Source organism: Aspergillus fischeri, genomic scaffold (assembly GCF_000149645.3).
Source record: "Aspergillus fischeri NRRL 181 1099437636244 genomic scaffold, whole genome shotgun sequence".
Classification (NCBI taxonomy): Eukaryota; Fungi; Ascomycota; class Eurotiomycetes; order Eurotiales; family Aspergillaceae; genus Aspergillus; species Aspergillus fischeri.
The window spans coordinates 279,391-293,755 of NW_001509774.1; the positions used below are offsets into that span (position 1 = coordinate 279,391).

The 14,365-nt window shown below is 52.5% G+C and overlaps 5 protein-coding genes across 5 annotated transcripts; 3 read left to right on the plus strand and 2 right to left on the minus strand.

Moving 5' to 3' along the window:
* Window positions 1-1,291: 1,291 nt before the first annotated feature.
* Window positions 1,292-2,101, plus strand: NFIA_044440 (uncharacterized protein; the record flags this gene model as incomplete). Its single annotated transcript, XM_001267521.1, has 1 exon — window positions 1,292-2,101. One exon carries the CDS (start codon window positions 1,292-1,294, stop codon window positions 2,099-2,101), a length of 810 nt encoding a protein of 269 aa, XP_001267522.1.
* Window positions 2,102-2,178: 77 nt separating this feature from the next.
* Window positions 2,179-6,638, minus strand: NFIA_044450 (putative ABC multidrug transporter; the record flags this gene model as incomplete). Its single annotated transcript, XM_001267522.1, has 9 exons — window positions 2,179-2,277; window positions 2,324-2,920; window positions 2,978-3,683; window positions 3,767-3,845; window positions 3,895-4,169; window positions 4,216-4,813; window positions 4,857-6,315; window positions 6,359-6,403; window positions 6,447-6,638. The coding sequence occupies 9 exons, from the start codon at window positions 6,636-6,638 to the stop codon at window positions 2,179-2,181; spliced, it is 4,050 nt and encodes a 1,349-aa protein (XP_001267523.1).
* Window positions 6,639-8,032: 1,394 nt separating this feature from the next.
* Window positions 8,033-8,794, plus strand: NFIA_044460 (putative short chain dehydrogenase; the record flags this gene model as incomplete). Its single annotated transcript, XM_001267523.1, has 1 exon — window positions 8,033-8,794. One exon carries the CDS (start codon window positions 8,033-8,035, stop codon window positions 8,792-8,794), a length of 762 nt encoding a protein of 253 aa, XP_001267524.1.
* A 370-nt stretch (window positions 8,795-9,164) lies between these two features.
* Window positions 9,165-9,493, plus strand: NFIA_044470 (uncharacterized protein; the record flags this gene model as incomplete). The annotated part of the gene is made up of 2 exons (XM_001267524.1): window positions 9,165-9,270; window positions 9,327-9,493. 2 exons carry the CDS (start codon window positions 9,165-9,167, stop codon window positions 9,491-9,493), a joined length of 273 nt encoding a protein of 90 aa, XP_001267525.1.
* Window positions 9,494-9,620: 127 nt separating this feature from the next.
* Window positions 9,621-13,155, minus strand: NFIA_044480 (putative sensor histidine kinase/response regulator; the record flags this gene model as incomplete). Its single annotated transcript, XM_001267525.1, has 5 exons — window positions 9,621-9,817; window positions 9,876-10,246; window positions 10,292-11,329; window positions 11,375-13,033; window positions 13,085-13,155. 5 exons carry the CDS (start codon window positions 13,153-13,155, stop codon window positions 9,621-9,623), a joined length of 3,336 nt encoding a protein of 1,111 aa, XP_001267526.1.
* Window positions 13,156-14,365: the final 1,210 nt, after the last annotated feature.

Sequence of the window (14,365 nt, forward strand, 5' to 3'; positions counted from 1 at the left end):
GTGCAGGTTTGATATTATGCAGCATCTCTCCTGCAATAGTTCCCAATCATTTTACAGTGTGGAGGCTAGGAGACAACACTTCTTGAATACCTCTACTCATCGGTCCTCACCTGCCTTTGTTCCTTGGGCAGACACCAGTCAATGTTTAATTAGTGTATATTGTAAACAAGTCCAGCATTTATTAATAATGCGTCATCCCACTTCTGAGTATGAGAGCCATGTTAGTATGACACGTGTCCCATCAGATTGTTCCTTTGTCCACCAGAACAATGGCCAGAGTTTGTTCTACAGGATTATTTGCACTAACCAATGGTCTCAAGCCTAGTTTATATTTCACTTATCTTAGTTAGCTGACAATCCCCATTGTGTGTGTAAGTATTAGTTTATAACTCCCATCTTCTAGTGCTTTTCAAAGCCTCTAGTAACATGCTCCATAATATTGAGCAAATGGCATACTAAGAAGTCCTAGCTATTCATAGCAGTTTAGGAACTAGTGCTGTGAATAGTATACCTGATCATTCATATTTAAGGGTGAGAAATATATAACATGGTGTATGACATGTGCATACTTCCAGGGCTCTTAGATACATACCGCACAAACATCCTACTAGATAGAAAGGATATGCTGGTCATATTTAGACTCCAAATGTTACTTACAATTGAACAGATGGAGCATTGCAAAAGTATACTCCATATCAAGACATTCTCCACTGTACTCCATAGACTAAAACAATTGAGATCCCTCAACACCTTGAGCTCCACCCCAGCGTCCATGCTCCACATGGATCAGATCCATCAAGGTACCAGGCAACTCAGATATGACCTGAAACTTTGACGTCTTACAGAGTATAGCTATAAGACGCAATGTCAAATGTTGTCCGAGTCAAGTGGCGCTGCGTTCCCAAGTACCTACCAAGTATCCTCAAGTACCGGGGATCTCCGTCAGTAGACACTGAGAGCCTACAGGATGCTAATGACCAGCTAATTAATAGTGATAACACAACTGTCAACACATTTATCTGAAGAACTACCTCCTAATAGCTCTACCTCGGTCCTGACTTATCATTGGCCCAGGCAAGGTATCAGCACAATCTGATTGGCCAGATCATAATCTCCAGCCACTCACAACACTTTCTCAGCCCCAAAAATCAACTGCCATGACGCAATTGGCTGGCCGGTACCGAGGGGAGACAAGCCCCAGAAAATTATTGATAACCGACTCCAGATCCCCATTTTTACCCCCATTCTCATCTCCACTTTTTCTCTTCCCCTTTCCCTCTGGCATGGCTTCATGCCTACCTTCAATACCACCTCGACAGACCTAGGGCTCGACCACCACCTCTCCTCCCCAATCGTCGAGCAATATGTCTACCCAACCTTTATCGCCGTCGCCTGGTGCAACGCCCTCGACCTGATCGTCCTCTGTTTCAACACCTTCAAGCGCTACTCCGGCCCCTACTTCTGGTCCCTCCTCGTGGCCTCCTTCTGCATCATCCCCTTCGGCCTCGGCTACGTCCTCAAGATCTACAGCATCACCTTTACAAACTACTTTCTCGAAATCGCCATCCTCGATGTCGGCTGGTCGGGAATGGTCACGGGGCAGTCGCTCGTCCTCTGGTCGCGGCTGAACCTGGTGCTCGATAACCGCCGCGTCTTGAAAGCGCTGCTATACCTGATCATCGTGGACGGGGCCGTGCTGCACAGCTCCTGCACAGCGCTGGAGTTCGCGACGAATGCCCTCCGCGGATCCCATGGCGTGGCTACCGCGTTCGACGTCATGGAGCGCGTGCAGCTTGTTGGCTTCTGTCTGCAGGAATTGCTGCTCTCGGGGCTGTATATCTACAAGGCGGTGCCGCTGTTGAAGATGGATGCGGATCGTCGCTCGCGGGGAGTGTTGGTGCAGCTGATCGTCATCAACGTGGTCATTATGGCGTTGGATGTGTCGGTCGTGGTTGTGCAGTATCTGGGGTTCTTCACCTTTCAGGTTACGTTCAAGGCGTTGGTGTATAGCATCAAGCTGAAGCTGGAGTATGTTATTTTGGGCCGGCTGGTTGATGTCTCGCGGGTGCGCACGCCGGCGGCGGCGCGGATGAGGTTGTAGCTGTATCACCCTCGTCTATATTCATAGATTTCTTCTGTCTATATTACCTAGTCTATATACATTGTCTATAATGTTGTCTACTCCGACCGCGCACTCTTGGTCTTCTTGCTCCGCAACTTCATCATCAAAAACACCATCGCATAGCTTGAAATGCAAAACAGCGCCGTAATCCCGGTCTGCATCGTCAGTATCTCTTGCCATCCAGAACAGGGAAAGACTTACATCTCTCCAAGAGTAATACCGCTCCTTCAGGTTAAACGTCCGCGCATAGTCCGCCCCAGTCGAATACTGACAGAACTCACAAGCCGTCGCATTCCCATCAACCAGATACCCCGGCCTCTCAGCCAGAAACGCAGCCATGTACTCCCCACACGTCTGCCCCAGCGGCGCAGTAAACCGCACCAGCTCAGACGGGTCACAGCGCACCTCCACATCCCAGAGAACCTCATCCAGAAGCCCGCCAACCAGATACGTGAACGGATCGAGGTAGTACAGCCAGTCCCGCCAGAACGGCTGCATCTGCGAGAAGGGCACCACCACGCCGCAGAAGCTGACCAGCCCCGCGCCAATCAGCACGGGGTTCATCACCGCCGCGAAGTACTCGTTGGGCGCGTACGCCGCGATCCCCTGTCCGATCGACGTGTACAGGAACTCGTAGAAGATCATCTGCAGGTACATGTGTCCTGAGATGCTGGCCGTGGTGGGGAATCCCGCGGTGAAGTACCAGCAGGCGAAGTAGAGAGTTGCGCAGAGAATTAGGTAGGGGATCTCGGAGACAGTCTGCGCGCCGATGAAGGCGAGCCAGTGGTAGATTTTGGACTATAGCACTTTAGCACTGTTGACAATCGGGGTCAAGGAGTAGGGATGCGACGATACCTTCTTCTCTCTAGCTTCGAAGATATCTCGGTTATGCAAGAAGAACGGCTGCATCTGGTTGATGCACCCCGGCGCCACGAAAATGAAATTGAAAATGGCAAACAGCCGCAGCTGCAGGTCGAACGTGCCGTCGCCGATCTTCCAGAAGGTGAAGCCGCTGAACAGCGCCGCAAACACATGCAGAATAATCTTGTTCCACACGTAGTCCGGCGACCGCCACAGCTGCACCATGAGCCGCCTCGTCACCATCGTGAACTGGAACCATTTCGACGTCGCGTAGTCAGCCGTGTCTTCGACGTAGTCCGCGTCGGCTTTGCCGCGGGCGTTGAGGGTCTGCAGCTGGGCCAGCGCGCGCTGTTTCTCCTCGGACTCGTTCCACACTTGCACCCAGTCGATGGGCTTGTCGGTGTTGCCTTGGATCACCTCGACGATGTGCTCTGCTGGATTCTCATCAGGAGGACACGGGGCTCCATGGCGAGCGAAATAGTCCAGCACGATCTGCGAGTCTTTGCCCGTTTCGCCAAAGTACGCCATCTTTCCGCCGCGCGCGAGCAGCAGGAGCGAGTCGAAGGCCTCGAAGAGAACGGCCGAGGGCTGGTGGATCGTGCACAGCACCGCCTGGCCGCCGTCAACGAGTTTCCTCAGGAATCGGATGATGTTGTATGCGGACTGCCCATCCAGGCCACTGGTAGGTTCATCCAGAAAGCTAATGCGCACGCAATGCTGCAGTTAGTGATTTGCCTGAGACCACAACTTTAGATTGCTCTATCACATGATTGTCGCACTCACAGAAGGCTAGGTTTGGCGACGAGTTCCACGCCAAGCGTGACTCGCTTCCGCTGTTCGATGCTCAACCCGGCGCCGGGAACTGTCGCAGCGTCAGCATGCGTCGACAGTATTAGCAGCGTACCTCCTACCTCCAATCAACGCGTCGCTGATATCGCGCAGCTCCAAGAGATCAATGATGTGATCAACGTACGCCAGTTTCTCCTCGCGCGGAACATGAGCCGGCTGGCGCAGCAGCGCCGAAAAGACCAAAGCCTCCCGGACCGTGGCCGTAGCCTCGTGCACGTCCATCTGTTCGCAGTATCCCGTCGTGCGCTGGAAACTGATTCCCTGCGGCTGGCCGTCAATCAGAATCGAGCCGTAGATCTCGCCGCTGTCCTTGCGTTGGGCCAGCACATCAAGAAGCCTGTCACGTTAGCTACGTTGACTCATGGAGGCAGCACATTACTTACGTCGTCTTTCCCGCACCGGAACACCCCATCAGCGCAACCAGGTTCCCGGGCTTCACGAACCCAAACACCTTGTCGAGGAGCTGTTTCTTCTGTCCTTGGTAGGGGACGTGGTAGTCGAGGTCATGCCAGGTGAAGGTCGACTGCTTGACGTGCGACGCCAGTGCGGCCTCCTGCACCAGGGTCGGGGTGTCTTCCGATTTTGTCTTCTGGCTCCCCCGCTTGTACAGCAGGACAGACGATCCGCCCTGGCTGTTAACCAGCTCGAGCCCCGTCGCCGTCAAAACGATAAAGAACACCCAGAAGCCGACGATGACGCCGAAGCTCCGCCAGATATGATGCCACGAGTAATTGTACTGCGCGCGGATATACGCCGCCCCTAGTATCGTGTCGCCCTCGCTACCAGGAATCGAGCACCCCCTGTACGGCGATTCCGAGCTGGGATATCCAGACCCGTAGGGGATATAGTCCGGCTGCACGCACTGCAAGGACTTGCCGACAAACTCGTTAGCCATGAGGGCCTCGAAGGCGTACGCGCCAGGATTGAGATAGAAGATCCAGCGGAACCAGACGTGCATTTTCTCGTATGGGATGAGGTAGCCTAAGCCGTTAGTGACGTCCCTATAAAAGGGAGGTGATCTTACCCCCGTAGACGAAGAAAATGGTCGACAGCAGCCCGGTGATCTTGGATGCATTGCCGAATCGCTTGCAGAGGGCGCCTATCGCGCGGAACATCTGCATGAAGCACAGTGTGTTGGCGATGACGATGATCCAATAGGTGAAGAACCGACCGGCGTCCATCTGTAGCGCCGCCATGAAGTATAGGATGATGCAGAAGCAAGAGACTTGCACCAGCACCACGGGGATATCGGTGATGGCGTTGGCGATGCAGAATGCCGTCGGGCGGTAGAATCCGAACCGCTTCTGGCGGGAGAGGATGGGCCGGCCCATGAACGAGGCGGTCGTTTCGGACATGGACTCGAGAAGGAAGTAGAGAACCGGGAAGAAGAGGGCACCGGGGCGCAGGAAGATGGACGAGCTGTCATCTTTGAGGTTGTAGAATAGACTTCCGCATACCAGGGCCTGCAGGATGGCTGATACCACCTTGATGATGAGGGACAGTCTGTCTCCGGCCATGATCTGGAACTGGCGGATGGTGCACGCCTGTATCTGCTCCCACAGACTCGTAGTGTACACGCTTGGGCTCCGAGGGAGATGCCGCTTGCGTTTCTCGCTGGCCACAGCCGCCGTCAGCTCGTCCACCTCCTGGGTGAGTTTCCCTGGTGGGTCGAATCCTTCCATTGCTTTCTGGTAGATGTCGCTCTGGCGGTAGCGGGCCTCGAATTCCTCCGCGGTGCTGGGAACCTTGTCCTCCATCCCGGGCCGTACAATGCGCTCAGTGAGCACCGTCACGGAGGTAAGAAAATCAGCGACATTGGCTCCCTTCGGGCAGACGAAGCCCATATCCTCAAAGTAGGTCCTTGCCAGCTGGCGCGGTCCGTAGTAGGTCACCCGTCCATCTGCCAGAACCAGAACCTGGTCGAATTCATTGTAGATGCCATTGCCAGCCTGGTACATGGTAGCAACCATCGTCTTCTGGTTGATGTCGGCCTCGCGGCGCAGCAGACGAGCGAATTCAACTGCCGTCTTGGAGTCGAGGCCCCTGGTCGGGTTATCCCAGAATTGTATCGGGCTCTGTCCGGCAATAACCTCGGCGAGCGACACGCGCTTTCGTTCACCACCAGAAACACCGCGGATAAACTCGTTTCCCACCAGTGTCTTCGTCGTGTGGGGAATTCCTAGCGCCGTGAGGATATTGTCCCGCTGCTCCTGCACAAACTCCTTCGATCCTTGTCCATCTGGCCGTTCCCGGGGCACCTTATTCCGCAGGGCGAACTTCATGGTTCGGTTGACCGTCAGCGTGGGGAAATGCACGTCGTCCTCGTTGTTGAACATGATCTGCTGGCGGAAGCGTCTCGCAGCGACGTGGTCCATACTTCCATATCGGGTTTCGCCGACTACTTCGTCAAAGGATTCGCGGTCGTTGGAAAGCACGCGCAGAAGCGAGGTACATCCTGATCCGGGACGACCGAGGACCAGTAACTGACGGGTTAGTTGCGTCAACACGGCATCGGGATCAACTTACCATCTCGCCTGGCTTGACCTGCCCGCTGACATCTTTCAGGATAGTCTATTCCGTTAGCATTTGCCTTGGAACAACAGCCTCGACATACCCTCTTTGGCCGACTCCCTTTCAAGAAGCCAAGGTACTGCCGCGGATCAGCCACGGAGAGAAGTGTATCCCCCAAGGCGGCATCTGGCGCTGTAACATGGACACTGACATTCCGAAACGTGAGGGTTAGTCGCTTTCGTAGCCCTCTATCGCCGTGCTCGAGGTCAATCGTGCCGGATGAAGGCGTGTCCATTCTGCCGATCTGCTTAACCTTTGAAACAAAACACCTCGCCCATGGAAATAGCTCTCCAGAGCTAACTCGTTCCAACCCAACTATTTATACAATGTCAGTTTCATGCGTATCAGATTAACCCGTAAATCCATAGATCCGAGGCGTACATCCGCAAATCCGGTCCCATTGTTAGAGCTCTCCGCCAATCACAAGTTTCCGTTACATTCGGCATGCCGAGCGTCGGATATATTTCTCATCAAGCCCTAGGACTAATAAGAGGATCTCCACCACAGGGAAGAATTCTCGACGGTACTAGAGCTCTAGATCTCGAAGCTACAAGCTTGATCAAGCTGGCCCACTTTGCTGATCATGTCTTCCCTGAATTCCGTCGCTGATGTCGGAAACCGCTGTCTCTTCTCGGCAACGGAGTCGGGTGTTGTCTTAGGTATAGCTGTCAAGACTCAATGAGAAGCCTTGGCGAAATGGGATTAGTGCGCCTTGTTGCATAATTAGTATCGGATCTATGAACAGGCACCCCTGTCATTGCCATAGTGCCGATGCCGCAAGCTTAACATTTCATTCCCGGATTGACTTCCTTAGGAGTAGTGGCCTGCCACCCAGCACAGCAGAAATTGACGAATTACCTGTTGCAGAGAGGGGCAGACTGCTAAGGGTGTCAACGGTGTAAGCACAATTAGAACAACATAGTAGCCTATGTACGAATGCTATATCCGCGATCCACGATCGCGACTAGGATTGACTTGGTCGTTCACGGTCACACTCCGCGCTGACTTCACCCTGCTGTACTACCGCTTCTGAGGTACGTAATATGAGACTCTCCAGGCTATATCTCATCTGAAGATGTGGTTATTGACTCCGCCAACGCGTTGACATTGTATCGGTATGTGGGACATCTGGAGCAAACGACATTAGATGTCTATTAATTGCTAAGCAGGCTGGATTTTACGGACGTTAACATCGCTTGTCTTACTTTAGAAGCGGAGTGACAGATCAATCCTGGGTGGTGGTCCAACTCTTATCCATCATCATGTTGCAGCATCCCATAGCCAACAAATATCACATGGGACCATATCTCTTCACAGAATGGATTGCTTCACTGATTTATCAGACCACATGTTACGCTGATTTATAATAGCCCGTATCTTTGAGCGAGATTGACTCACAGAACTGCAGAATGCCAAATAGCCAAGGAGGAATACGAGCTCCATCTCATATCGCGACGCATTGTATATCTCTAGGAACGATGATTAGAAATACAGAATTTGTCAGCAAGCTGTGCTGTTCACAGTCGAATGAATAGAGAAGAAGCATATAAAGCCCAAAATGCTCGAGAACCCAACTCATCGTCAAGACCCTCACCCTCAGCCTACCAACCACACCGCGCAATATCTGCAATGTCCTACACAAACAAAACAGCCCTCATCATCGGCGGCAGCCACGGCATCGGCCTCGCAACCGCCCAGCTCCTCCACTCCCAAGGCGCCAAAGTCCTCGTCACGGGCCGCAGCCCAGACCCCATCCGCTCCGCGCAAGCCCAGCTCGGCCCCGCCGCCAAAGTCATCCCCTGCGACATCACCTCGTTAGTATCGATCGACACCCTCGTCGAGACATCCTCGTCCTTCTTCGGGGATGGCCGCACCCTCGACCTCCTCTTCATCAACGCGGGCTACGCCGCACTTGAGCCCTTCGCAGACGTCTCGGAGGCCTCCTTCCGCCGCACCTTCGACACAAACGTCTTCGGCGCGTTCTTCGTCGCGCAGAAACTCGCGCCGAGGGTCGCACCCGGCGGCGCGATCGTCTTTACCACCTCGGTCGCGAATCAGATAGGGATTCCGGGGATGAGCGTGTACTCCGCGTCCAAGGCGGCGGTGCACTCGTTTGTGCAGACGCTGGCGGCGGAGTTGGTGGGTATGCAGGTGCGTGTGAATGCCGTGTCGCCTGGATTTGTGAGGACGCCGACGATGGGGGTTGTGGGGGCGTCGAGGGAGGAATTGGCCGAGTTTGAGGGGCAGGGGGTGAAGAGCACGCCGATGGGGAGGATTGCGGAGCCGGGGGAGGTGGCTAGGGCTGTGGTGTTTCTGGGGTTCGAGGCGAGCTTCACTACGGGGGAGCAGGTTGTTGTTGATGGGGGGTTAGCTACGTTGCGGTTGCATTAATCTTTGTCTTGGTAATAGACTGCCTCGAGAGATGGAAACCTATGATGAGAATAGTCCCGCTCCGGCGTGAACGGTCATACCACAGAAAATATTGCAACAAAACATCTCCCCAATCACATCCTCAACTTTAGAGAGGTACATCATAGTCAGATGAATTCACATTCTGTTCTGTAGCTCGCACAAGATCCAAATCATCTGAAGCCCGTATGACGCACAACCACATGCCACGCGCCGTCATCCACCCGACCACATTCCAGTCATTCCAGTCCAGGAAATACCTCACCCGAGACAAGATACAATGTCTTACTGCACGGCAAACGCATAAATACCCTTCACCGTCCCATTCTCAGACAAACACCTACAACCCAAAATGAAACCAACCCCCTTCCTCCTCGCGCTGGCCGGCGCCGCTCTAGGCGCAAAAACATGCACGCCGAGTTTCGATTACTGCGCTACTACGCTCATTGCTGATAAGGGTATCCTGTCCTAGTTCACTTCAATGATGGCAGTTACTAATGGACAGTGGATGCAGGCTTCACCGAGGCGGACCTCGAGGCTGTCCTCAAGGCGGAGGGTCTGGAGACTGCGGACGTGAAGAATGTGCTTTTCCACTGCAAGAATCCGGGGGATGTGGGGCATGCAAAGCTGTGTCCTAATGGGTGTACGGACCCGGCGACGGAGGGGAGTCATGGTTGTTAGCTGTTTTGAGTATTCATATACTATTGCAGTATATGTTGGAAGTTCCTATCTTGGTGTATTGTGGAATCAGTGGCAAGACTTTTATTGAAGCTGTGGTATATGACTTGTACAATTGCTGGTAAAGTCATCATGCAATATTCATCACTCGTTTTAAATCACGCAGTGAAAGAGGTTTCACAAGATAATCATCGATCCCCGCGGCAAATGCCTGTTGCTGCATTGTCGCCGACGCGACTCCTGTCACAGCCATGATGGCAGCCCGGGGGAGGGAATTCTCCTCTTCGTACTCTCGAATCTTGCTTGTGGAGATGATCCCGTCCATAACTGGCATTGAAATATCTATCGCTGTTAGCTGGATCATAACTCAAAGGACGCAACCTACCCATCAGGACATAGTTGAACTGGCGCTGGGCCTGCTGGTACTTCTCCAGCGCCACGAGTCCGTTGTTCGCTGTCTCATAGCTGCAGCCGATGCGGCGCATAAAAGTAGCCAAGATTTTGATGTTGATGTCATTATCGTCCACAATCAGGACATGACGATCGATCGTTGTTGAGGCCTTGGGTGTCGAGGCACGGAACTCGTCTACGGATTCCTCCACCACTGGTGGTGACTCGGTCTGTTTGGCCAGGGCAAAAGCTTCCGATAAGCTGCGCTGACGATGTGGCGTACTATCGGCACTACCGATCTGTTTCGATGCTTCGGGCAAGCTGGAAAGTGTATGTAGGGCGCCGATGATTTTTCGAGGCGTGAGTCTATCCTGTTAGTTTCGCTCTTGCTCAGACTTTGGTGCTGCTTACGGTTGAGGAACGTAGACCACATCCAGTTCTTTCGTGACAGGATCGACTGATAGACTACTACCATACTGTCCTAGTATGATCAGTGCCTTCAGGTTTGTAGTTATTTGCTCTAGGTCTGCCATCTCAGCAAGACTGCTCTCCTCGACAATACCAATATCGCCCTTCGCTTGAGACAAAGTGTCGGCAAAGGAGACTGTCCAGCCAGGTTGGCTGAGGATTGCATTACTCAGTGCACTGCGAACTGACAGCCTCCTCTTCGTGTCAACACTCAGCCTTCGGCTTGACGTCTTCATACTGGAAAACACGTTCAGGCCGACCAGACTAACTCGAGAGGCTGACACGCTCTGTGGCTGCTCTTGCTCAGAAGCACCTTCCTCCAGCGTATCGACGAATTCAACTGGGATGTACACTTCGAATTGAGTTCCAGTACCGACGGTACTCTTCACGTCAATCTGGCCACCCGCATTTGTGACTAGTCGGTCGACGATACTTAGCCCCAGGCCAACCCCTTCCGTCAGGATGTTCTCCTGGGCAAATGGATGAAATAGTTTGTGCTCCAGGTACTCCGGAGAGATGCCACATCCGGTATCTGTGATTGTCAAATAAGCATACACCCTCTTCGTGCCGCCAGTTCTCTCAATCTTCCTGGCGAGGGTGACCTCAATGAAACCAGACTTGGTGAACTTGAATGCATTGCCCAGCAGGTTCATGACAATCCGTCTCCATCCGCCAGGAATGGATCGCACTTTCCAGTTTCCTGGCTCAACCCGCACAATCACTGATAAGTCGTTCGATTCCGTGGCGCTCTCGGTGCCCTTGGCAGATCTAATTCCCACTGTTGACCCGCTAGGCAGGTACCGACCGGCGACTTGGGAAGCATTAATCAGGGACCGATGACCTGCATACAGGGTGTCCGCCACATCCTCTACCAGAGTGTCCAAATCGAATTCGCATGCTAGATCGGCTAGAGAGGTTTCAGTATCCCCGTCATTCTTTGCGTCCGCACTGGTCAGATTGTTGATTTTCGTAAAATCCAGCCTTCATTGATGTTAGTGAGATCCTGCGGCGGAGCTGCCAACTCACAGATAATTCAACGTATCCATCAGTGTCAGGCCGCAGGTTTCAATCATCGTGAGCATATCCTGCTGAGCCGGTTGAAGATCTGTGGTGTGCAACAGCTCTACACTGGCAAGCATGCCATGGAGTGGTGATCTTAGCTCATGGCTGACAGATGACAATAAATCTGATTTGGACTTCTCCGTCGCCTGCCAGTCCATTTGAGCTGCTTCGGATACAATTGCGTCACCGTATGCCTTGACATAGAACAAATCGCTTTGTTCAAAAGGTCGTTGACTGTCACATGTCCACAAGAGGGCACCAGCCAGCCAGCGCGATGTATTCCAGTTCCACATTGGGAGAAAAAGGAGTGACCTGGCCTCTGGAAGGTCTTGTACCAGACGAAGGATGATCGCGTGATGACGCGATCCCTTTGCGTCCGTGCCATGACCACATTTCTGACTAGTACAGCCAACGAGGGTGCTGGTATTCAAGATGGTGCCTTTTGGGTACGCGGCAAACAAGTCATGCAGCAAGCCTTCTGGGATCGAATATTGCGAGGTACAGCGATTTGCAGATCCCGATGACGCCCAGCCCAAAGGCTCGCATACCCTCTCTCGCCAAGGGCCGGCTGAGGATAGGCCCGGAGAGTTGATGCAGGAATCGCCGTCCTTGGAGAGTACTTCCAGGTCACTCATGCTAGGAGAGCAGGAGCTAGAGACGTTAGATTGATGACGAGCAGTGTCAGGCGAGACCAACCTTCGAGCGTTACTTCGAGTGGCGTCCAGAAAAAGGACGCCATCCAGCTCCATACATTTCTGAAGTAAAGCACTAGCACGGGAGAACAAAAGCGACATTGAGTGGGATACTGTGCTTCCTTCGATAACAGTCACCGAGTTCCTCCTTCCGTGGATTCTTGAGAAGAACTGGTTTGGCGGGGTCCCCGGGGTTTGAGGATGCGTGTATTGTGGCGAGCCCACGCTACATTTCTCAGAGAGCGAAAGATCATCGATACCAGGAAGGTATGATGGCCGTCTCTTGAAGTGATAGCTTTGCTCTAGGTCAGGGACGACCTGACCGCTGACGAAAGCGGTCAGACCATTGATGAGCCGCTCTGCTTGAAGGTGGTGCTCTTCAGCCGACCTATCCTTGATGTTACAAGCAACCAGGTCAGCAATCTCCTGCATGCTTGCGACCTCCCTGTCTCCAAAATTCAGATGTGGCGTCTTGTCTACCACACAAACAGCGCCAGTAGTATCTTTGTTCGCATCATGAATCGGGACCGCTGCGAAGAACTGGATCTCCTGGTTGTCAGAAGGATTGTCCTGCGTGAGATCACGAATGACACATTGAGTGCTGTTGGCAGTAACGTTGGGAGTATCGACGACACAAGGCTCAGCCAGGCGCAGGCTCAACACCTTTACTTCCCGGTGACCCTCATCAACGCCAACCCCGCCCTCTCCCTCTAACAGGAGAGAAGGTGATGCTTCCGCAATAATATTTGCCTGTCCTCGCTCGAAACGAACCACAAACGACTGGCTGCAGCTGAACCGATACGTCGCCAATTGTGCGTAAGCGATCAAGGAAGCCGCTGAATTTGACTTGTCTCGCCTACGGATTGTACCTCGCGCACTGGCTGCCTCAAGGGGCTCGTTGATTCCATCCTGAGAATGAGACAAACGAAATCTATTCAGTCAGTAAAGACTCGTTCAACGCAGAATGAAGCATGAGACATACTCCTCCTGCTCTAGGACTGTTCCTTGGGCAGTGCTCATCGGAGGTGACACCGCAGAGCCAGACAGTGGCATGATCAGTTAGCGACGCATCCTAGACTTGGTCATACAAACTTGTCCGTGATCAGAGATCGATGCAGCACGGCAAAGTACAGGGAGCCTTGGAATAAGAATAGACAGAGTACATGTCGGAAAATTCGGGGGGCCTGATGAAGAGTTCGAATCCTGGTCAAACTGTGGGGGAAAATATCTCCGGTTGTCTAGACCATGGACAGGAAAATAGTCAGCAGATAGCTAGGTAGACTGGACAATCCAGTAGAAGGTATCATTGGCTGTTCACCCATACTGCTGTGCTCACGGATGGATCCGGTCGATCGCTGACTTCAGCATTCGTCCATGGTTCCATCTTGCCTAATGTCACCCTGCTGCTAAGTAAATCTTCCGAAATTCACAACCAAGACAGTATGATCCCGATATTCAGCCTTACGATCCTTTGATAAAGAAAGGATCAAGCTTGAGTAATGCTAGCCGTCTAATCATGTTGTTTCTTGCCTGCGTGGAGAAGAAGTGCGAGGGAGACAAGGACAGGTGGTCGCAGATCGATACATTCGACAGTTTTGGTTCAACCAGAGAGACGGCCATCCATCACCACTCCGTAAGGTAGAATGTTTGGTTCCAGCATTCTCTTCGTAATGGGCCATGGATCGGTCCGGAGATACTGTTTTTGCGAGGGGGATGCCGCATGCGGAAGGTGGTGCATCAACTGGAGATTACATGGGACGAAGAGAATGTTGGCATGAAGGTATTACTCTTGATGTTAAATTTGATATGATCTTATGGTAGTGAATTGTTGCTAATTTTGTATGAGTGTCATGGATATATATTGTTACATGGTGGACAAGTGAGATGAATGTACCGGGGATAACATTCTATAAGAATTTAACTAAAATCCATACCTGCTAAGGCTCATTGTGCTTGACAAGCGAAATTGAACTCTTGAAGCAAGGTAGGACAAATGCAACAAGTAGATTCGTAATCAAAGTCCATACACGACTGAAAATGTATGACTTCATCTCGGGATCTGGACCTCGGCTCAGATAGAGGCATTGATCAACAGGTTCAATTCTCCTGGTTCGAAACGAACTCTTACGAGTGGGTGATCGCCCAATCACTCTCGGTGCATACCGGGGGAATCCCGACAACAGTAAGATCCTGCAGGCGAAACCTGATCCATTTCCCTCTCAATATTCGACCAGGCTTATGACGAAATCTGGCTGATTGAAAG